This window comes from Arvicola amphibius, chromosome 13, assembly GCF_903992535.2.
Source record: "Arvicola amphibius chromosome 13, mArvAmp1.2, whole genome shotgun sequence".
In the NCBI taxonomy this organism is placed as follows: domain Eukaryota; kingdom Metazoa; phylum Chordata; class Mammalia; order Rodentia; family Cricetidae; genus Arvicola; species Arvicola amphibius.
The window spans coordinates 51,314,697-51,339,120 of NC_052059.1; the positions used below are offsets into that span (position 1 = coordinate 51,314,697).

The 24,424-nt window shown below is 41.4% G+C and overlaps 1 protein-coding gene across 1 annotated transcript in view; it reads right to left on the reverse strand.

Moving 5' to 3' along the window:
- Positions 1 to 24,424, reverse strand: part of Wdfy2 (WD repeat and FYVE domain containing 2) — a 135,668-nt gene that overhangs the window by 74,954 nt on the left and 36,290 nt on the right. Inside the window, exon 2 of the mRNA XM_038310175.1 lies at positions 11,229 to 11,296. Within this exon, the coding sequence (XP_038166103.1) occupies positions 11,229 to 11,296 (68 nt within the window). The remainder of the gene's footprint in view (positions 1 to 11,228; positions 11,297 to 24,424) is intronic.

The window sequence follows — 24,424 nt, forward strand, 5'->3', positions numbered from 1 at the left end:
CTAGTTCTTTCCTGTCACCCCTTCCAGTCTTGCCTTCCACCCCATCTCCAGTCCTCTGTGACAATTGGTCACCCACAGACACATTCTCTATCAGGATCCCCACAGGCACACTAGGATAGAACCCAGAGTGGGCAACAGCAACCAAGGAACAGAACACCACCCAACAGAGGAGACAGCAGCTATCTATGTCAAGAACATCATGACTTCAAACATCATAGTGTGAAGGCACAATTTAACAAAGAAATAGAATCATTAAGGAAACCCAAACTGAAGATTAAAACTTTTGGAAGTAAAACAAAAATCTCAGAGGTAAGCCTCAACAAGTGGTTACAAGACACTGAAGAGACAACTTCATGTCTTGAAAACAAAGTAAAAGAAATGGATAGCTCAGAAAGAAAATGTTAAATTCTCCCCGTGCCTCCCAAAATATCTAGACACAAAACATACAGGAAATCAGGGACACTATAGAAAGACCATGAGTACAGATGAAGAGGAAGAAACACAAGTCAAAAGCAAAGAAAATGTTTTTTGTTTTTTTTAAATCATAGACTTACAGCTAACATCCACATATAAGTAAATACATATCATGTATGCCTTTCTGTGTCTGGGATAACTCACTCACTCAGGATAATTTATTTTTTCCTAGCTCCATCCATTTACCTATAAATTTCATGATGTCTTTTTTTAATATCTGAGTAATGCTCTGATGTGGGAGTCCCCTCTGTGTGCTGTGATTACCATTAATGCATAACTAAACCGCAGTGGCCTGTTGATAGGGCAGAACTTAGGTAGGCAGGAAGGACTGGACTGAATGCTGAGAGAAAGAAGGGCAGAGTCAGGGAGACACCATGGATCCACGGCAGGAGGTAGATGTGCTGAAACTTTTCTGGTAGGCCACAACCTCGTGGTGATGCACAGATTAATGGAGATGGATTAAATTAAGATGTAAGAGATAGCCAATAAGAAGCTAGAGCTAATGGACCAAGCAGTGATTTAATGAATACAGTTTCTGTGTATTTCAGGGCTAAGCTAGCTGGGCGGCCAGACACTGGGCAGTGGGACAAACAAGCAGCCCCCTCCTCCTACAATACTCGGTTATGTAAATGTACCACATTTCCTTTATCTATTCTTCTGTTGAGATACATCTAGGTTGTTTTCAATTTCTTGCTATTATGAATAGAGCAATGAACATTGTTGAGCAAGTGTCCTTGTGTTAGGATGAAGTACCCTTTGGGTATAAGCCCAAGAGTGGAAGAGGTGGATCTTGAGGTAAGAGGATTCCCATCTTCATGACGAAGTGCCCCACTCATTTCCATAGTGGCTGCACAAGTTTATACTCTCACCATGTGGTGGTTTGAAAGAAAAATAGCCCCCACAGGAAGTGTCACTATTAGGAGGTGTGACCTTGTGGGAGGAAGTGTGTCACTGTGGGGGCAGACTTTGAGATCTCTTTTGCTCAAGCTTCCCTCAGTGTGACAGCCAGTCAACTTCCTGTTGCCTGCAGGATATAGCACTCTCAGCTATACATCTGCCTGCACATCACCATTCTCCCCATCATGATGATAATGGACTGAACCTCTGAAACTGTATCCCAATTTAATGTTTTCTTTAAAAGAGTTGCTATGGTCATGGTGTCTCTTCATGGCAATAAAAAACCCTAACTAAGACATACCAGCAATGAATGAATGTTCCCCTTACTCCACATCCTTGCCAGCATGGGCTGTAACTTGTTTTATTGATCTTACCCATTCTGACTGGGATAAGATAAAATCTCAAAGTAATTTTGATTTGCATATCCCTGATGATTAAGGATGCTAAATAGTTCTTTAAGTGTTTTCAGGCATTTGAATTTCTTCTATTAAGAATTCTCTGTTTAGATCTATACCCCATTTTTAAATTAGGTTATTTGCTTTCTTGATATCTAGTTTTCAAGGGATTTTTTTTTTTTATAATTTTGGATAACTGCCCACTATCAAATGTGTAGTTGGTGTAAAAAAAAAAAAAAAATCTTTCTTTCTTTCTGTAGGCTGCCGCTTTGTCTCAATGATGGTGTCCTTTGCAGTGCCGAAACTTTCCAATTTCATGAAGAACCATTTATTAATTGTTGATCTTTTTAAAAGATTTGATTTAATTTTATGTGCATTGGTGTCTTGTCCACATTCATGTCTGTGTGAGAGTGTTAGATCCCTTGGAACTGTAGTTACAAACAGTTGTGAGCTGCCATTTGGATGATGAGAATTGAACCTGCGTCCCCTGGAAGAGAGTAGCCAGTACTCTTAACCACTAAGCAATCTCTCCAGCCCCTTAAATTGTTCATCTTAGTACCTGTGCTAATGATTTTTTATTCAGAAAGTTTTTTCTGTACCAATGAGTTCAAGACAATTCCCCACTTTCTCTTCTAAAAGGTTAAGTGTATCTGGTTTTAGGTTGAAGCCTTTGGTACATTTGGAGTTGTTATACACAAAACTGTAAGTATGGATCTATTTACATTCTTCTACATACAGTCACCCTGTTTGACCAGCACCATTTGTTGAAGATACTGTCTTTTACCACTGTGTGTTTCTGGTTTCTTTATTGAGAGAGAGAGAGAGAGAGAGAGAGAGAGAGAGAGAGAGAGAGAGAGAGAGAGAGAGAGAAACAGGTGTCCATATGTGTGTGGATTTATGTCTGGGTCTTTAATTCCATTGATCAACATGTCTGTTTTTGTGTCAATACCATGCTGTGTGCTAATAACTAAGAGCTGTTAAGTCAATGATATCAGGCTACTATCTATAGAACCAATAATAGGAAGAGTAAGGAACTAGAAGGTACAGATAGGTCTCATTAGAAAAGAGAAATAGAACAGCTATAAATGGAGGGAGGGGCTGAAACCAGAGGATCAAGTAAGAAAGAGAAGCAGGGGGTGAAAAAGAGAATATAGGGAGAGACAGCTAAAAGTAAAAACCATTTGAGGGGTAGATTATATAGTAGAAGGTTCCTAAAATATATACATATATGAAGGCAATCTAAATGAAATCATCAAATAATTGGGAGACTCAGTCCCAAATGGCCATCTCTTGTAAGCAAATGAAGCTTCCAGGTTGGGGATTGGGTTACATCTAATTGAGTGTTGGCCAAAAGGGTCCCAAGGGGATCTCCAAACAACCCAAGCTGTTGCCAAGAGAAATAGGTTGCTCTCCACAAACAGACAGCAAGGCCCAACTGCTAAACATAATACCTACACAACTCATTTAACATGGAGAAGTCAAGCCGGTACCTACATAGAGCCTTCATTCCTATGTTTTAGCATATTTGGTACAGTAAGGTACTTGGCGTGCTACCAAGAGAAAACCTTCAACACCAAGCATATTTGGTACAGTAAGGTACTTGGCGTGCTACCAAGAGAAAACCTTCAACACCAAGCCAGCCACAAACCTTTTGTTCTACAATGGTGTCCTGCCTGCAAGATACGCTAGGGCAATGGTGGCACAAACCTTATGGGAACCAATCAATATCTGATTTGACTTTAAGGCCTGCTACATGAGATAGAACCCATACCCAACACTGCTTGAGCAATCAAGAATCAGAGACAGTCTAGGGTAAAATCAATACTACTGGTCTAAAAAAAAAAGTGACTCCTAATGACATTGTGCTATACTCACAGATCACTGGCTTTTTCAACATCATCAGAAAAGCTTCTTTCTACAGCAGATAAGAACAATTACAGAAACCAACAGTCAGACATTATACAGAGATTATGCAGAGACACTCAACCCTGAATGGGATGGCTCCATCAAATCCCTCCACTCAAAGCTCAGAGAACCCTGATGAACTGCAGATAGAAAGAGTGTAAGATCCAGAAGGGATGGAGGACTCCAAGAAAATAAGGCTCTCTAAATCTCCAAGTTCATATGACCTCAGAGACCGGAGCATCATGCACAAGTCCTGCACGGATCTGTACCAAGCCCTCCGTGTACATATTATGACTTTCAGTTTGGTGGGGTTTTTTCTTTTTCTTTTATTTTTTTTATTTTATGTTTATTGGTGTTTTGCCTGTGTGTATGTCTGTGTGAGGGTGTCGGGTTCCCCTGGAACTGGAGTTACAGACAGGTGTGAGCTGCCATGTGGGTGTTGGGAGTTGAACCCGGGTCCTCTGGAAGAGCAATGAGTGCTCTTAACCACTGAGCCATCTCTCAAGCTCTGTGTTTTTATTCTTGAGTGTGTTGACAACTAGGTTTCTGAACCTTGTTCCTTCTCTTGGGCTCTTTTTCTTGTTTGTTTGTCTTGTCCAACTCTGGTGTGATAATTATTGTTTTATACTATATTTTATTGTTTTATTATTATCACTTAGAAACCTGTTCTTTTCTAATGAGACAGAAAGGCAGTAGATCCAGACGGGAGAGGAGATGGGGAAACTGGGAGGAGCAGAGGGAGGGTAGACTGTAATAGAGTATATTATGTGAGAAAAGAATCTATTTTCAATAAAAGAACAAAAATAGAAGAAAAGTACCCTAATCTAAAGTAAGAGGTGCCTATCAAGGTACAAGAATCATATAGAACACCAAACAGGCAAGCTCAAAAAAAAAAAACTTCTCCATAGTGTATAATAATAGAAACAATACATGTACAAAACAAAGAAAGGATATTAAAAGCTACATGGAGTTAAAAACCAAATCACATATAAAGGCAGGCCCACTGGAATAACCCCTGACTTTTCAATGGAGACTCTAAAAACCAGAAAGGCCTATACAAGTGTTCTACGAACTCTAAGAGACAGCAGAAAGGCCCAGACTATTATACCAGGCAAAACTCTCAATCACAACTGAGAGAGAAATAAAACACTCCATGGAAAAGCCACATTTAACAAATTTCTGTACACCAATCCAGTCAATAAAAAAAAGCTTCAGGCTGAAGAGAAGGTTAATTACACCAAAGAAGACTCAAGGGATAAATAATCTCAGAACAGAACATCAAGGGAGGTTTGGGGAAGGACACATACCACCACACATCAAAATAACAGAAATCAATAACACTGATGACTCTCAATATTAGTGTCCTCAATTTCCCCAATAAAAAGACACCGAATAACAAATTGGATTAGAAAACAGAATTGATTTTTCTGTTGCATCCAAGAAACCCACCTCACCTTCAAAGACAGACAGCACCTTAACATAAAGGAAGGAAAAAGGTATTCCAAGCAACTGGAACCAAGCAGCAAGCAGCTGTAGCTATTTTAATATCTGACAAAGTAAAAGTCAAACCAAAAGTAATCAGAACAGATAAGGAAGGACACTACATACTCATTAAAGGAAAAATCCACCAAGAGGGTATTACAAGTCTAAATATTTATGCACCAAGCCATAGCAGCCAAGTTCATTAAAGAAACACTACTACAGCTAAAAATCACATATTAACCTAACACAATGATATTGGGTGACTTCAATACCCTGCTCTCGTCAATAGGCAGACCATACAAACAAAAACTAAACAGAGAAATGTTGGGTTTAAATAGCATCATAAATCAAAAACCTATAACAGACATCTACAGAACATTCTCCCCAAATGCTAAAGAAAATTCTTTATTCTTAGCAGCTTGTGAAACTTTCTCCAAAACTGACCACATATTAGGAAACAAACAAGCCCCAACCAACAGAAGAAAAGTGAAATAGCATCCTGCATCCTATATGAATACCCCTGATTAAAGCTGGATATCAACCACACTAGAAATAGCAGAAAGTATACAAATTCATGGGAAATGAACAACTCACTAGAGAATGAAAAATGGGCCAAGACAGAAATCAGGAAGGAAATATGAAACTCTTCAGAACTGAACGAAATGAAAACACAACATACCCAAACCGATGGGGCACAATGAGGGTTGTTCTAAGGGGCAAGTTCATAGCATAATTTCACAAGTTCATAACACCAAAAAACTGCAGAATCTCCTATCAGCAACTTAGCTTCGCACCTGGAAGTTCTAGACCAAAGAGAAGGAATAACACCCAAAAGAAGTAGATGACAAGAAATAATGAAACTGGGGACTGAAATCAATGAAATTAAAACCAAAAACCAAAAGAGTCAGTGAAATGAAGAGTGGCTCTTTGAGAAAAGCAACAAGACTGGCAAATGATTAGGCAATTCACCAGAAGAAGGAGAGATGAGATCCAAATTAATAAAATTAGAGATAAAAACAGAGACACAAAAACAAAAGAGTGCCTTTGACAAAATCTAACATCCCTTCATGATAAAAGTCCTGGAGAAACTAGGGATACAAGAGACATACTGAAGGATATTTACAGCAAGCCCACAACCAACCTCCTCTTAAATGGAGAGAAGCTCAGAGTTTTTCCACTAAAATCTGGAACAAGACAAGGTTGTCTACTCTTTCCATACCTAGTCAACATGGTACTTGAAGTCATAGCTAGAGCAATAAGATAACTGAAGGAGATCAAAGGGATACAAATAGAAAAAGAAGAAGTCAAAGTGTCTTTATTTGCAGATGATATGATTTTATTCAAAAAAGACCCTAAGCATTCCTCCAGGAAATGTCTACATCTGATTAACACTTTCAACAAAGTATCAGGATAGAAAATTAACACATAAAAATCAGTATCCTTCCTTGACAAAAACGAAAAGCACTCTGAGGAATAAACCAAGGAAATAGTACCTTTCATAATAGCTGCATATATGTGGGTATCTCTAACCAAGCAAATGAAAGACTCACATAATAAAAAGACACTGAAGAAACTGAGTAAGACATCAGAAGATGCAGAAGATGCTCATGGATTATGAGGATTAATGGTTTAAAAATGACAACCCTACCAAATGTAATATACAAATTCAATGCAATTCCTAACAAAATTCCATCATAATTCTTCACAGAAATTGAAAAGATAATCTTCAACTTCATATGGAAAACACATACACACACAAAAAAAGAAAAAATGATAGCTAAAATAATCTCAAATAATAACTGCTGGAGGTGTCATCATTCCTGATTTCTAGATGTACTAGAGAGCTATAGTAATAAAAAATAGCATTGTATTGACATAAACACATTGATCAATGGAACTGAATCAAAGACCCAAACATAAAACGACACACATATGGGCACCTGATTTTTTGACAAAGAAGACAGAAATACACACTGGAGAAAAGACAGCATCTCCAACAAATGGTGCTAGGTAGTCAAGCTGGGTGGCTGCATGTGGAAGAATGCAAACAGATCCATATCTATCACCCAGAACAGAACTCAACCCCAAAATCAAGGATATGACCATAACATAGATACCCTGAATCTGGTAGAAGAGAAAGTGGGGAACAGGCTTGACCTCATTATTATCACAGGGATGGACTTTCTGATCAGAACACCAATACTGTAGGCATTAGATAAGCAATTAATTATTGATATCTCATGAAAGTGAATAGGTTCTGTATGGCAAAGGACACCATCATTTGGACAAAGCATCAGGCTAAAGTGGAATAAACTGAATAGGTTCTGTATGGCAAAGGGCACCATCATTTGGCAAAGCAGCAAGCTACCAATCACACATCTGATAGCAGGCTATTATCTAAAATATATAAAGAATTTAAAACAACTGGATATCAATAAAACAATGCAATATAAAAATGGGGTACAGAACTGTTTTAGTTAAGGTTCCTCTTGCTGTGATGAAACACCATGACCATAGCAATTTTCACAAAGGAAAACATTTAATTGGGGCTGGCTTACAGATTTAGAGGTTTAGTCCATTGTCGTCATGGCAGGAAGCATGAGCACGCAGGCAGACATGGTGCTGGAGAGGAAGCAAAGAGTTCTATAAAGAGAGTAAACCACTGAGCCTGGCCTGAGATTCTGAAATCTCAAAGTCAACCTCCAGTGACACATTTCCTACAACAAGGCCACACCCCCAAATAGTGCCACTCCCTTGTGGGCCATTTTTATTCAAACTGTCACAAGAACTAATACAAGTGACTGAGAGACACTTAAAGTAATGTTCGACATTATGTATGTATGTATGTATGTATTCATCTTTAGCCATCAGAGAAAGGCAAATTAAAACTATTTTGACATTTCATCTTACCCCAGTCAGAATGGTCAAAATAAATAAAACAAATGACAGTTCATGCTGGTAAGGATTTGGGGGAAGGAGAACACTTATTCATTGCTAGTAAGAATGCAAATTTGTACAACCACTGTGAAAACCATTGTGGAAGTTCCTTAAAAAGCTGAAAATCAACCTTCCAGCTATACCACTCTTGGACATATACCTAAAGGTCTCTACATCTACTTCTGAGATAGTTGCTCATTCATGTTCATTGCTGCTATATTCATAATAGCCAGAAACTGAAAACGGCTAGATGTCCATCAACTGACAAACAAATGTGGTGCACTTATACAGTAGAATATTATTTAACTGCTAGGAAACAATAAAGTTTGTAAATAAATGGATACAGGCAGAAACAATCTTCCTGAGTGAGGTAACGCAGACCCCCCCCAAAAAAATATATATTGCATTATTTCTTTTATACATAGATATTAGCTTTTAACCTGCAGATAAGTGTTTCAATGTGAATAACCACAAATGTTAGGTACCTAGTAAAGCACTGAGGAGGAACAGAAGTAGAACTTTCAGTGGAGGGAAAATATAGGGTTGTATAAAGATACAGGAGAAACTAGGAAAGAAGGACTAAGCCGAGAGTAGAATGGGAGAGCAGGGTAAAGAAAGGAATATGGTGAAGGACAATTCACAATAAGCGTCTTTTAAAACCCATATGGAAACCTATAACCATAGAAGCTTCCTAAAATATATACATGAATGGAAAAAAATCAAATGGAGTCACTTATAATGGAGGAGACAATTGTCTTAGCTAGACATTTTATGTCACTAAGTAAAGCCACACATGCCAGGGCTCTTGTTCAGGTATTGCCCAAAATGGTTCCATGCACCCCACCCCTTACATCACAGGCTACTACCAGGTCTACTGGTTGCTCTTCACAACCTGATGGTAAGGCCTATTGCTAGAGATAACACTTAAATCAGAAAATAGAGAAGTGGAGGTGTTATCAACTAGAAGCTTTACCCATACTGACTTGTACTCCCAGTACTAAAAGGCACTCTGCACACTACCAGAGGAGAAAAGGCATTGTCAATACCACTGACTATCATAGCAACAAGCCTGCAGCATATACTGGTACAGCCATGGCATGAATGTTATGAAAGTAACCAACAACTTTTTAAAATTGGATTTAAGGCCCATTCGAGAAGTGGAACCCATATCTAACACTGCTAATGTGGCCAAATACCTGAGACTGGATAAGTCATGGGCCCAAAGGAAACCCTACTACTATTATTCTGATAAAGGAACATAACATAATTACCTCCAAATGACATATTGGTATACCCATAGAAGCTTTTTCTTGCAGTCGATGGTAATTAACAAAGAGATCTACAACTGTACAATATGCCTAGCATGAGAGACTTTGGATCACTCAGTCCTAAATGGGAAGTATTCATCAAACCCCTACCCTCAAATCTCAGGGACCTATGCAGAAAAGGAGGTGGAAAGAGTATGAGAGACAGGTAATGGGTGACCCCAAAGAAACAGTGTCTTGCAGACACAAGAGGACTGATTCGCATAGGAACTCAAAGAGACTGTAGTAGCACAAACAAGCCCTGCACAGTCAAGCCAGCCAAATCCCAGTAGGCAAGTAGACACAAAGCCCTACCGCTAACTAGGAAGCTATTTACAATTGATACCTGCAAGGAAAAGGAAAATCGGGGTTCCCCCCTCCAACTGATTTGTCACTGTCTATATCAACCATATTCTAGGGCAGACCCATTTCCAGGAGTAGTTGGCCAACACAATGAACTCCGTGAGTTTAGTTTTGAGTGGGTAGGTTGCGGGGGGGGGGGGGGGGGTGAGACGGACTTTGTTTTGCTTTGACATATGGGATCTTAGTGATTTTTGTTTGTTTTGATTTTCATTTTGGGTGTTTGTTTTCATTTGGTTTCTTGAAACAATGAGGACAAGAATTTGGGCGGGTAAGGAGGTGGGGAGGATCCAGGATGAGTGATAGGGAACACAATCAAAATACACTGTATAAAAACTATAAAAAATAAATTATTTACTCATGAATAGGCAAAATATTATAGCATTCCTCTGTCAGAGGCATAAACAAATCACCTAGAACCTACTTTGGCTTGGCCTAGTGTCATATACTTCTGAAGCCGGGATACTTCTGATGTGACGAGACATACACTACAAGCAAAGAGTGTATGAGCCCTAACAAGTCAGGGAGATTTTTCTACAATGCCAACTTTAATTAAGATTTAAATGGACGCTGGGCATGGTTGCACAGGTCTTTAATCTAAGTACTCCAGTCCCCAACAGTGGGGATACAGGGGGAGACAAAAGCAGATAGACCTCTGTGAATCCGAGGCCAACCTGCTCTACATAGCAAGTTCCAGATCAGACAAGGTGTACAGTAAGACCCAATCTTAACAAAAGAAAAGAAAAAAAAATGTTTACTGTATAAAATCAAACAATTATTTTACACCAAAACAAACAATAGAATAAATAACCTTGTTAATTTTCCTTCCTTTGTTCCTTTCTTTTTTTTTTTTTTTTTTTTGCTTTTTTGAGACACAATTTCTTTGTGTGGCAGCTCCGGCTGTCCTGGAACTTTCTCTGATAGAGATCCACCTGCCTCCGCCTCCCAAGTGCTGGGACTAAAGGCATGTGCAAAAAAAAAAAAAAAAAAAAAACTGCCTGGAAATCTCACTAATTTTAAAGAATGAAATTTCTAGACTAAAAGTAATGTTCTAACTTGACAGGTTAGTTTTTCAGCTGTAGAGGAACTTGTATTAGGAAATTCTCTTCCTTCCCCACCTCTTCGCTCCTGTCCTCTTCTCCCCTTTCAGATCTGTGATCTCCCAGAGTGGAAAACTGGTTGCTGCCATTGATTGAGTCCACTATTGCCTTGATGGCTTATGCCAACGATGTAAACTAGTAAACTCTTGTACCAATTAGTAGTATAAGGACATATTTCATCAGAAAGATTTTGGTAAAAACAGATTCACTTCCAATTAAAATGTTTCAATTCTTGAGAATGGAATACTCAATGCTGAGTGTCTTGAATTTTGAATAAATGGTTTAACAACTCTAGATAAAAATACAAAAAGGTAAACGGGGAAGGAAGGTTCACTGGAATAGAATCTAGGTTCTCAGGAAACCAAGATACTTACAAGGCATTGCATGGTATATGCTTGGCCAGTACTGTCCACTGTCCCTCTTTAACCAAACACGAACTGTCCTACAACAGAGGAAAATGGATACATGAAATCATGGAGACATGCAAAGACAGTAATACACAGAAATCAAACCTTTCAATATTATATATGTACAGATTCATGGCAGGTATAATAGAGATGCGTACTACATGAGTCTATCCAATAATCTTATATTCCTTACAGTTTTAAAAAAATTTCACTTTACTGTTTTGTCTTTCCAAGTGTCTGGCCTTGCACTATTGATCTGAAAGCATCCACTGTTTTAGGAAACCACAGGTCATTACTACTGAACCACAGGGAAACTGCTCTGTGAAAAGTGTAGAGATCACTTATATATGTATAAGTGATCTTATATATGTAACATATAACAGGAAAGGGACAAAACAATTAAGTTCATGCCTTGTAAGCCAGGCTTTTATCTCAAGAAACAGTTTTTCCAGGTACACATGCATGTACACACATGCACACACACATACACATAAATAAAATAAATAAAACCCCCTTTAAATTAAGGAATCAATACGGGAGTGATATCCTAGAAGATGTTGAGGTAAAACACTGAAAAAAAAATCAGTCTCTCTACCAAATCAACTACCAAGCTGACAAGAACTGCTAAAATCAATTATTTTGAATTCTGAGGTCTACTAAATAACGTTTTCATCACCTGGAGAAGTACTGAACTAGGAAAAGGGGGGGGGGGGCATGGCACTGAATTCCAGCGCTCAGTAACTTTCACCATCCAGGCTCCATCTGGCAGGTGGCCATGGAGGCTGCTGGAGCGAGAGTGGAGACAAGTCCTCGACAATGTGGTGACATGTGTTCTGATTTACCTGAGTGTCCAGTGAGTGACCACAACAGAGGCTGACCATTGACCCAACCCTCTTAGGGCTGGAGGGTGTCCTTACAGAAATGAATGACAGAAACATTCCTTTTCTTATTGGACCCAGACCGTTGGCTGACCTCAGAGATGGCGGAAACGAGCTTTCAAAGATTAAACACAGGGAATACAGTCCTTGTAGAAATCACAAAATAAGTAAGACAGCTACGTTCCAGATAATCTGACTCCCAGGGTTACTGCATTCTTACCCCGTCTCAGCAGGAAACTGTGAAGTATACAATGAAATAGAAAGCATGGGTCATCTCAAGGGGAGAACAAAAATTGACAGAAATTAACCATGAAGAAGTCCAAGCACTGGGCTTACTGGCAGACCGCCTAAGAACTCACAGACGACAAACAAAACCAGTATGAATGTATGATTGGACTGGGAGTATGACTTCTGATGGATATTCTATAAGGAAATTGGGTTGAAATATTGCAGAGCACGGTAACTGAAACCAAACTGCTAGAGAAACAAGAAGGACCAGGGAAGACCTGCAGGAGGACTGAGCAGACAAGAGAAGAAGCAAGCCTGAAGCCAGGACAACTGGACCCAGATGGGAAGCTGACACTGGAAGAATAACTGACAGAAGCAAAATAAGCAACAACAAAGCTGCAGCTTAGTTGGGCCCATGATTTAGGTTAGCAGCACACAAACATGGAGTCCTGCAAGAAGAGAAGGGGAGAGAAAAGCACTTCAGGAAAAACAGATAGAATTTGACCAAATTTGGTGAAAGACATACACATCCAAGAACCTCAAAGAACTCCAAGAAGATAGACTAAGCCAGATTTTAACACACAGATTAAAATCAAATCATCAAACGCCAAGGAGAAAAATCTTAAAGGCAGAGAGAGAAAAACAACTCATTCCATTCGATAGGGCATCAATAACCAACTTCTCATAGACTGGAGGACAGAAAGAGGGGAGGTGCTTAATGAAACAACTATCAACCAAAACTATCTGCTGACCTGCCCTGCAAAAATGAAAGTCTAAGTGGGCACCTCCAGACCAAGGCATCTCTGAGCCCTAATTGAAGTGTCCATTTGCAGTGGATGGTGATTAACACAGAGACCCAAAGCTGACCGAAGTGTAGAGTAAGTGACTACTTAGCCCCAGGGGGAATTTATATACTTCACACACGCAAACATCCCAAGGCTAAGGCATCACTGCAGAAAAGGCAGCAGAGTGTAAGAGCCAGGAGACATGGGGAGCATGTCTCCAGAGGAGCATCTTCAGGACACAGCAGAACAGCTGCACCAGGAACTCCCAGCGACTGACAGCGAGCACAAAACCTGTGCCAGATCAAGGCAGACCAAACCCCAGCCTGGAGGGAGGGCTCGGCATACAAGTCCACCCCAGCAGTGCCGCAAATGGTGTTAGTTACTGGGAGGGAGGAGACAGTTTTCCAGGAGTACCTCGTGCTCCGGTGGAAGACCTCACAGCAAGGCCATCTGGCCAGCACCACTGGTCTTCAATGCATTTGTTTCGCTTTGTTTAAAAATACGGGGGTGGGGCACAAAGGTCAGTTGGTAGACAAAGTGGAGTGGATCTGGAAAGAGGTAGGGGAGCAGGGGCAAGTATGATAAAACCACTGTACAAAACCAAAAACCCTCAAAGAACTAATAAAATAAACTTAAAACCCAACCCATCCCATAAATGAAGAAAAAAATTACCAAAACCAGCCAAACATCATTAAAAAAAAATCTCAAGTTCATATTTCTTATGAATATAGACGCCAAGTTTCTCAATAAAACACTGGCAAATCAAACTCAACAGCACAACAGAAGGACCGTCCATCATGATCAGGCGGGACTTATTCCAAGATGCAAGGGTCATTTAGAATAAGAAAATCAACCCATATAACACTGTTTATCAGTGAAGTAGAGCATCTCTGGTCATCTAACTCAGTGGTTCTCAACCTTCCTAATGTGGTGACCCTTTAATATAGTTCCTCGTGTTTTGGTGACCTCCCCAACCATAAAATTATTTTCATTGCTACTTCATAACTGTAATTTTGCTACCATTGTGAACTGTGATATAAATATCTGTGTTTTCCGATGGTCTTAGTTGACCCCCAGGTTGAAAGTAGCTGATCTAACTGGAATGCATTTAACACAATTCAATTTTTCATGACAAAAGAGTCCACTTCAAGTGGAAGGAGCCTTCCTTAACTTAATGTAGGGCATTTATTAGCTACTTTCCTGTCTCTACAAACCAAATACATAACGAAGCAGCTAAAGGGTGGTTTTATCTTGGCTCCAGTCTGAAGACACAGCCCATCATAGGAGGAAGGCACGGTGACTGGAGTGCAAAGCACAGAGCGGAGAGACAAATGCTGGTAAGCAGCTGGTTTTCTCCTCCTTCCCACTTAATCCAGCTCAGAACCCCATCTACAAGATATAAGAACTCACATTCAAGGCAAGTCTTTGTCCCTGAAATTCTCTTTGTAACTGCTGGTACAGACATGCCCAATGTCTCCTGGGTGATTCCAAATCCAGGCAAGCCGGCAATGAAGATGAGCCACACTATGTATTAAGGAAAATTCACACTCAGAGCATCCTCACTGGTTACAGAAAGCTCCCCCTAAAAATTAGGAAGAAGGAAGGTATGCTCCCCTTTTTTGAGCCACTGCCAGCACAACCTGGATAACTAGTCAAATAAATAAAAGATGTGATGGTTAGTCTTCATTGTCAAGTTGACTGGCCCCACCACAAGGGCTCAGGTCCTACCTTGAATAAAAGCAGAAAATAATATTCATCTCTGTTTCCTAGCTGCAGGCACAGTGTGACCAGCTACCTCATGCCCCTTGCTTGGGTGGGGGGGGGGGTGGCGGTGGAGGGAGGAAGGGAAGCAAAGAAGACAGGAAAAGCCAGTAGAGGTTAAGCCAGACAGGGTTAAGCCAGTAGAGGTCAGTGTGCTGGGAAAGGAACCTGGGCCCCTGCTGACTGCCCCGCCCTCTTTCATGGTGGGGGACTGGTAGGGGGAAGCTGCACACATTCACAGGGATAGCTGGCAGAGGCAGAACTACAGCAAAGGGAGGTAAGGACTAAAGACTATGAGAGCATAGTGGGGGGGGGGGGGCTGAGGACAGCCGATGATGGACAAACAGGGAGACTGCCCTAGTGAGCTGCAATGGTGAGAAAAGGACCAGCCAGAAGGGCATGGAGGGCTATAGAGGCCACTTAGAATAAAGAGCTAGAGACAGAACCCCATTTGTTTGTTTGCGGGAAGCAGGGAAAGTCCTAATTGCCCTAAAGTAATTGGTTTGCTTTCTCCTCAGAGGTAATTTATTCTGAGCCAATTATGACAGACCATGGTCTGGGAACGGGAATTGGGTTATATCAAATAGTGTGTTCTACACTGACAGTAAATACATGTGCTTTTATTAGTAACAGAGTAAAACAAAGCCAGACCAGATCAATTCACTGGTTGGGCCCAAGGGTGATGACATTCTTAGTTTACTGGTGGAAGCCAGTGCTCTGCTAAGAAGCTGTTTAAATAGGAAAAGTGAGGAGTCGACAGGGACAAGAGATGGTAAAAATACATTATTATGCACATGCATGAAAATGATACAATGATGCCTAGTAAGTATAATTAACATATGCTAATAAAAGCATAAAAAATTACGTCAAAGGTTTAAGTGATAGTCAAAAGGATGTCAGGCCAGACAAAGAGTGGGCAATAAAAGACTTTCAAAGAGACTGAAAAACAGCCCCAGATAACTGGCTCCAGATCTGCAATGTTCTGTCAACAATTGCAAAATGTTACTCAGTGATTCAGTCACTAACACAAACCTGGCTTTCTACCCACCCCCAGAAACTTCAATTTATACTACCCCCTCCCAAAAAAAGACAAGATGTCTGGGGGACTCTGCTGAGTGGTAGAGCACTGCCTATCATGTACAACATATCTCTGCACAGTGCGGGGTTAATGACCTAAAACAACCTGAGACAGCTGAGAGACTCCCACCTTAACATAAGGATAAGAACACCTGCCCTGGGGGCTGGAGAGATGGCTCAGAGGTTAAGAGCACTGGCTGCTCTTCTGGAGGTCCTGAGTTCAATTCCCAGCAACCACACGGTGGCTCACAACCATCTGCAGGCATACACACAGACAGAATATTGTAAAATAAATAAATAATAAATAAATAAATAAGAACACCTGCCTGACCGGAAAACAACATACACAACACCTGCTGAACTCATTCAGCCCTGAGACTGTAAGAAACACATCCACTGATAAAACTTCTCTCCCCAAAGGTCCCCAGCCTGCCCTATAAAGCCCCAAGTCCCCTGTGGGTGCAACAACTCCACTGCCAGGAGAGATTGGGGTCCTTCTATCGTCCTGCTTCTGTTGAGGTTGGCTTATTATTTTATTTCCATGTGGCCTTGATCAATCCTGACCTAGCACTGAGCGAGTGGGTGATGGTACCAAGGGGTAGGGAAAGAGCATGCGAAGGGTCTAAAACCACAAGGACAGATTTTTAGTGGTTGAGAAATGTACTGTCAGTCTCGGGTGCGTATCTGAGAACAGTGGTACCTTTCATTATTAGCAAGTGGTTTTTGTTTGTTTGTTTTTTTGTGGAAAGCAGTGTTTACACTGAGTGTGGGTGAGTACGCTCAGGGTTGCCATAGCAGGAACTGCCTATCTGGGACTCAGTGTAAGGTGCAAGCTAGGAGTCACAGCACACAGGAGCTGAGAGCAGTAAATAAGAGAACGCTGAGCACAGCCCCTGAATAGCACCAACAGCCAAGGGGTGTGGGAGAAAAACAAGTGCAAAGATCTCCCAGCTTAGGTCACTGAAAAGCAAAAGAGCGGCCCTTTAGAGACAGAATGCGCCCTGCTTTCAGATCTAGAAAGTAAGATCATTTTCATCTAAATACCTAAAAAACTACACTAAACTCACAGTGAACAAATACTATCTTCAGAGCTCATTTTTCTTAGGAGAAAAGGGAGGGTTGGAGTGTCAACAAACATTGTATCAAAGGTTGCTAAGCTACTAAAAAAAAAATAAGACAATCTATCCATGTTGAAATCTAGGCTTTAAAATGTGCCTGAGAATGAGGCAACCTTCATTAGTTACCATGGCAACGAGCTTCAATTTCCTGAGGACAACTGTTTTTGCATCACTGAAGTAACTTGGGGTGAGGGGTAGAGAGCAAATTCCACTGTGTGTGGTAAATCTGGGTTTCCAGGGAAAGCCTCTCCAACAGATTACTCGCTGCCGCGGCAACACACAGACAAGGAACCTGCCCATGGCAAGCTGTTAGTAGGAAGAGTGAGCAATGGGATATTTAAGTCAGTGTCTTCTGGTAGTTTTTACAGTAATTGGTTTAATGGATAAAAAATGTTCCAAACGCAAAGATAACTGCAGAGATTCTGAGAAAGTGGATGTGAGAAATTAACCTAAAGGAAAAAGCTCTCTCTTCGAAAATGGATTTCTGATGACTATGTTGTTCCTAATATTGCATTCAGCTCACACAGTAAATAACCTAAATCTAATCTTCATTGATGCCCTACGTATTTTTGGTGCCCAGAAGCTGCCAGTGCATAACGACAATTAAAGCTGGGTGCCATCCAGTCCCTGGTCGCTTCTGCCACAGAGTTCAATTCCTCAAATCAAGGACCCCACTGTTAAAGACCTACACTGCTTTGCTGACTCACAGACACTGGCCACGTTCTTTGATGCAGCGCCTCTAAGCAGCGCCATCTGTCGGTAGCTGGAGAAGAGGTGTAGCGTGCCACAGCCCAGCTCCTTGAGTGGAAGGAATTCTGCTCAACAAACATTATCAGCCTTTGGTCAATTGAAGTCACACAGCAACCAGTAAGGTGTGCACGTGACAGCCACCTTCCCTGGACATTTTACCACCGGAGGCGTGTCTCTTTTACTCCACAGTCTGGGAGAATCTTCACAGTTTACACTGGTTACAGAAATCACAAGAGGCATGACTGTCAGGTTTGAAAGTACTTTTAAGTGGATAAAATGGAGCCTTAAAATGAAGATAAAGGGACCCATGTGACAGGTACACATAACAAAGATGATGACCACAACTGCACTATCATCTGTCACCACCCATGTATGAAGTCCCAGGGATTAGGGTTCCTAGAGGAAATCTCACACCATGCTGGGAATGCCAATGAACTCAGCTCCAGTCCTGGTAACGGATCCCTGCCACCTTGTTTATAAACTGTAAGAGTGCTGTGGACAAAGTAGAGACAGACTAGGACCTTTTCTTCTCCCTAATTTTAAGCAAAACTATAAGTAAATTCATTTTACTTATAGTTTTAATGTGAGCAAGTACTGGTACCCAGAGGCAGGTTTTCTGGCCAGGGTCTCTGGGTAGCAGTCTGGACCCTGGAGGAAGTTCCACGGGCTTTAGTGAGTAGCTGTGGGAGTAAGCAATACCTGTGTCTACAAACTGTGTCCTTGCTCTGTGGTCTGGCTTTTACGTGTTCTGCTCCCTCAAACTGTGGTCTGTGTTTTGGCGGCAAGCGTGTTGCAGTTTCTGTCCTTCACTACTGTGGGCGTCCCCCTGCTTGCGGTGATTCTGCACAGCACTTCTCACTAAGGAAGAGCCCTCGTGAGGCCTTTGGGACTCATCAGTCACGACGAAGCTCCAGGACCACCCTGCGCTGTGTCTTTATGAGGACACATGACATCAGCAGTCAGCACCAGTCAGCAAGGTTGTTCACCTGGGAGACAGGAGTCCTCCTGAAAACTGTGCAAATTTTTCTTGAGTATTTTCATATTTTGTATTTTCTTTAGTATTTTTATATTAAACTCTTAAGAATACCTCTGGGTTTACATGTTGTAATACTGATATTTTTATCACCTATGCTATTTAACAGAGGGGTTGCTTTCAAATGCTAAAGTGAATATATAAAGGAAAAAGAATAAAACATAAAAGAGAAAAATAAACATATTCTTGATAATAGAGACGCTAGCGGGTCAGAGGCTGGCAGAGCCTGGTTGTCAGCAATGTCATCTTTCTCGTAGCAAAGGAACCATGAGTAGAAACCTTGAACCTAAGTAATTCGCTCATGCTTGTCAGCATTGCCCAGAAGGAAGAACCTGGATGTCACTGGAGGAATGGCCTATATTTAAATCTTGATCCTGGCTCCATCCACTGTGGGCAAATTCCTGTCACCTGTGACAGTGGCAGGCATGGAATGAAGGCTCCAGACGAACGTCATGTTAACACTGAGAAGCAAGAGAAGCCACTCAGAATGTTCTGACTGTCAGGATCCCAGATCAGCAAGTGGAAGCAATTAGAACAGCTCCACGGATAAGATGGGCCTGAGTGGAGCAGAACTTGGGGCTGAGAAGGATTTTCGACTTACAAAACTGAATAAAGCAAGCAGAAAACAAAGACCACCATCCATCCTGCTTGACCTCCTCTATTCTCTTAATCCTTTTACAAATCACCTGGAATGAGCGAAGCAAAGGCACCCCAGGGGCTGTGTGAAGGCACTGGAACCCTAGGGGAGTTTAATACTTTGATGGAAGTTATGCAGCAGGTGGATGGGGCAAGGTCACATCCAGTCCCAGTCACGCCATCCTGGATACAGTGTGAGCCTTGATTAGACACTGCCCCAGACTGTGACATGATATTAAGACATTACTGTTACCTTAGTTCTTCTGTATGACAGTGGCACACAGAAGAAGTTATCCTTTATTGATACATGTTGTGGTTATCAGAAAAAATGTGTGTGCATACATCAGAGAATGAGCCCAGGGAGGGCCCCAAGCACACCCTGCAGCACTGAGCTACATCCCAGCCCTAGACTATGTTTAAAGAGAACCCCAGCCACTCCTTCGCAGTGAAGGGTGGGATAGCAGATGCATGAACAGAGTGACAGAGAATGACAGTTGAAGCCAGTGGGTGATTTTTCACTATATTTGTTTCTGGTATATGCTTGGAATTGTTCACACTAAATTGCTTTTAGATTATTTGAGTTCTTGATTTCTATCAACAACCATATATGCATATTCTACCAACAACAGCCTCCTCTGGGAGTACAGAGATCATAGGAAAACTGTAGTGGATATTAATCTGAGAGATACTAAGCACTTGTCATCCATTAGCGATTTGAATTGATTTAATACCCTCTACTGATATTAATAAATAGTTCACAGAAAAAAATGCCTTTTACTCTTAGGTAACAGGTTCTGAAGACTCTTGCATGGGATGGATATATATATATATTTTGGGGGGGGTTCCCTGTAGTTTCTAGAGCCTGTCCTGGAACTAGCTCTTGTAGACCAGGCTGGCCTCGAACTCAAAGATCCGCCTGCCTCTGCCTCCCGAGTGCTGGGATTAAAGGCGTGCGCCACCACCGCCCGGCACATGGGTTATATTTTTAAAACTGGCCACTTAGTGCTATTTATCTAACAGATGTACCCAAATGTTAAGAAATTTGTACATAGTACCAAATCCTCCCACCAGAAAAAAAAATTTAAGTTGTCACATCAAAATCTCTGAATACATTTCTGGACAGAAGCAAACAGTGGAGGGAGAGCAGAGCACAGTGGTACATGTGCTTCTCGTGAGCTGACACAAGTGAAATGATTTCTGCAGTGCTGTCCATAATGCGTGGGGTGGGAGGTGGGGGACACAACATACTTCTCCCAACAGAAAACCGCTGTGGATTAAAATAACTCCACATTAAATAATCTAATGATTTTAAACATCTGCCTGCTCTCTTTTAGGACAGAGACAAATACTGAGCTTCAGGTAGAATCATGGAAGCCCTTACAGCTCCACCTTGTTCAGGAAGTAACCGAATGGGTAGAGAGATGGCTGAGCAGTGGAGAGCATGAGGAGGGAGCTCAGATCCCAACACCCAAGTCACATGGATCACAAACACCCATAACTCCAACTCCAAGGTTTTGCCTTCTGGTCTCTGGAGCACCTAAACACATTTATCAAGTAATAATTCTTTTTCTTTCTTTCTTCTTTTTTTTTGGGGGGTGGGTGGTGTTTCGAGACAGAGTTTCTCTGTGTAACAGTCTTGGCTGTCCTGGAACTTGCTTTGTAGACCTGGCTGGCCTTAAACTCACAGAGATCTACTTATCTCTGCCTCCTGAGTGCTGGAATTAAAGGCATGTGCCACCACTGCCTGGGCACGTAAATATTTCTTAAAGTAACTAGAACTAATTATAATTCTGACAAATTTAATACAAATATGATGTTCTGTACAAAGGAAGCATAAACCATGAAAACCAAAGGCAATGAATACTACATTTTTACTCTGCCTAGTCAAATGAACATACAAGAGTGGCAACTGCCGTCTACAGTGTTGTTTATGAAGTGATAAATTAGAATAAATGTCAAAAACAACAAAACTCCTGCCACCTTGGGAAACCAAGTCGGGCATAGTAGAGCACACCTTCAATCTCAGCACTTGGGAGATAGAAGCAGGAGCATCTCTTTGAGTTCAAGGTCAGCTTAGTCAACAGAGTTTCAGACAGCCAGGGTACTCAGTGAGACCATTTCTCAAGAGGGAGGGAGGGGAGGGAGGAGAAGAGAGGGAGGAAGACAGACCAAAACATCAAAGCATATACATACCTCCCCACAATAACCTCTTCCTGTGTTGCGGGGAGGGGGGTGTTTGTGGTTTTGGGGGGGTTGTTGCTGTTGTTTTGTTTTTTTTGAGACAGGGTTTCTCTGTGTGGTCCTGGCTGTCCTGGAACCCACTCTGTAGACCAGACTGGCTTCAAACTCAGAGAGAGCCACCTGCCTCTGCCTTCTGAGTGCTGGGAATAAAGGCATGAGCCACCACCTACCCGGCCTTCCTGTGGGTTTTTAAAATAATGTCTATTCATGATGTTGATACACCTCAGAGTCAAATCAGATTAGCTTTTCTTCACATTGAACCTTTCCTATAATTTCCAAAGAATTAGCATTAATATTCTCCAACATGTCTAATGCATCGTACAAAGAAATGGAGATGGACCTAAAACAGTAAAAATTTCTCTATATGTTGGCTGGAGAAGTAACTATTAGCAAAAATAATTGATTACTTCTTGATCTCCTTGGTTTCAAGTTTTACTTACCAAAAAACATAAAAGTAAACTGATTAAATGTGCCAAGAAGCTGGAGAAATGGTGGTTACAAAACATTTATTTGTGAATCTATGCTTCTCGGGGTGGGGCTGGAGAAGCAAAGGAGCTTAATTCCTAAAACTTTCAGGAATTCACTAAACTGCAAAAAGAACCGAATACCTAAAACTCTTGAGTGAAAGTTGGGAAGCCACACAATCCCATGGCACTAAAGGTCATTCTATAATGCAGGCCTAACGGGGAAATCCCTGTTCTATGTAACAGGCACCAGCACGGAGAGAAGCCCTGTGGAGATGAAAGTGTGAGCAGCTTAGCGGTCCCCAGTATGACTGCCAGCCAGCACTGTCCCAGGAGTGATGCATGGAAAACACTGAATGAGATCTGCATTTCCTGAGTCACACAGCATAGCTTTTCATGAATGGGTACTTAATGGAAAGATGGATTAACTCTCTGATAACACTTTAATGAGTTTCTCTTTGTCTCTGAGAGACCACACTGCACAGAGCTCAATCACTCTAGTTATTTCAATCTATTGCTAAGTTTGACTTGCACTCATTCAAGCATATTAAATTAACCAAAAATTAAAGTCTGGGGATAATTTCTCTACCAACCAATAAATTACTAACCTCTGTCATTTCTACCTCCATCCTTAGTGGGAGTTTGGTCCTGTCTGCTAGCTACACTGCCTTATTACACTTTGATTGTTATCTGTGATACGCTCCTAGCCAGACTGCTAGCTCCTGGTTCACCCTTCTCTGAGATGACCTAATTACATTAGTCTTTCGGCATTCTCGGGACCAAGTACAATTCTATGGTTTACCAGGTCTTCCAGCATCTCTCCTATGTCTGCTGCTCCTGCCCTACACAGCCCAGCTCCCAACACGCCTTGTTCTCGCTAAACTACTATTAGTCCTCTTGCTCAGCAGTTGCCAGTTTTCAGTTTCATACATCGGGAGGAACAATAAGAAAAACAGCCGATAAGGTAAGTAATACAGAAGGCCAACACCGAATAATTCAAGTAAAAAAAAAAAAAAAACCTTACAATTTGTTAGTCCTTTTACTATTTTAAAAAGCTATGAAAAATGGAACCTTACAATTTTAGAACTTGCACAAATCAAAATTTAAGAATACAAATCTTGACTGCATTGTCTTCTCTGCATCGCTGCACACTTGTAAACCTTCTGCATAGGCTGGTTTCACCAGTTGGCTGCCCTGACTCATTATTCCTCTGTGTCCCTATGCACACTGGCCTGCTGCTGAAACACCACTTCCTCCCCAGCATCCACCATCTGCTTAGCTAGTGCATCTCAATATTCACCTTCCAGTGGACCTTTCTGAGCATCTTAATAAAAGACAAATTCTGGCCGTGTGTGTGTGCGTGTGTATGTTGGCATTCGTGTGCAGTGTTGGCAATCCAACCCAATTGTGATTGTTAGTAGCAGTTCTGTACTTGACAGGATCTAGAATCACCATGGAAACACATCTCTAGGTAGGTGTGTCTATGGGGGAGTCTGAAGAAAGATTTAACTTAGGAGGAAAGATCATTGAATGTGGGCAACACTATCCCAAGGATGAGGGTCGTTAATTGAATGAAAAGGAGAAAGTAAACAGAGTCCCAGCATTCCCATATGGTCAAGCTGCCTCACGGTGCTGTTGTCGTGATTTCCCCACCATGCAAGTCTATACCTCCAAACTGGGCCAAAAGAAACCTATCCCCTTCCTTCCCTCTTCCCTCCCTCCCTTCCTTCTGTTGCTTTGATCAGATATTTGTCAGTAACCAATACACATAAGCTAGGTGAATATTTCCCTGCCAAACTGAAATTCTAGACTTTGTTCTTTTGAGATGGGCTAGGTTGGCCTTGAACTCCTCAAGCTACAGGGAAGGTTACAGCCAATACCTACTCCCCTACTGGGGCGTGGCCTCATGGACTATTTACCCAGATGCAGAAGCATGTCCGGGCCCCTTCCTTCCTTTCTCTGCTTGCCCCTGGGCCCTGTTTTGGCTGTTCAGTTTGCTTTGGATCTGATTTTCGTCCATCGTTCAAGCAGAACATCCTGACTTTGTAAGTCTACCCCTTAATAAACACTGATCTGTTTCCTTAGTTCTGAGCTAATGTGGATTCCTTTTATGAAGCGCCTAATCTCTCTGCCTTCACATATAGTCAAGGCAAGCTCAAACATATGATGCCTCTGCCTCAGCCTCCTGGAGT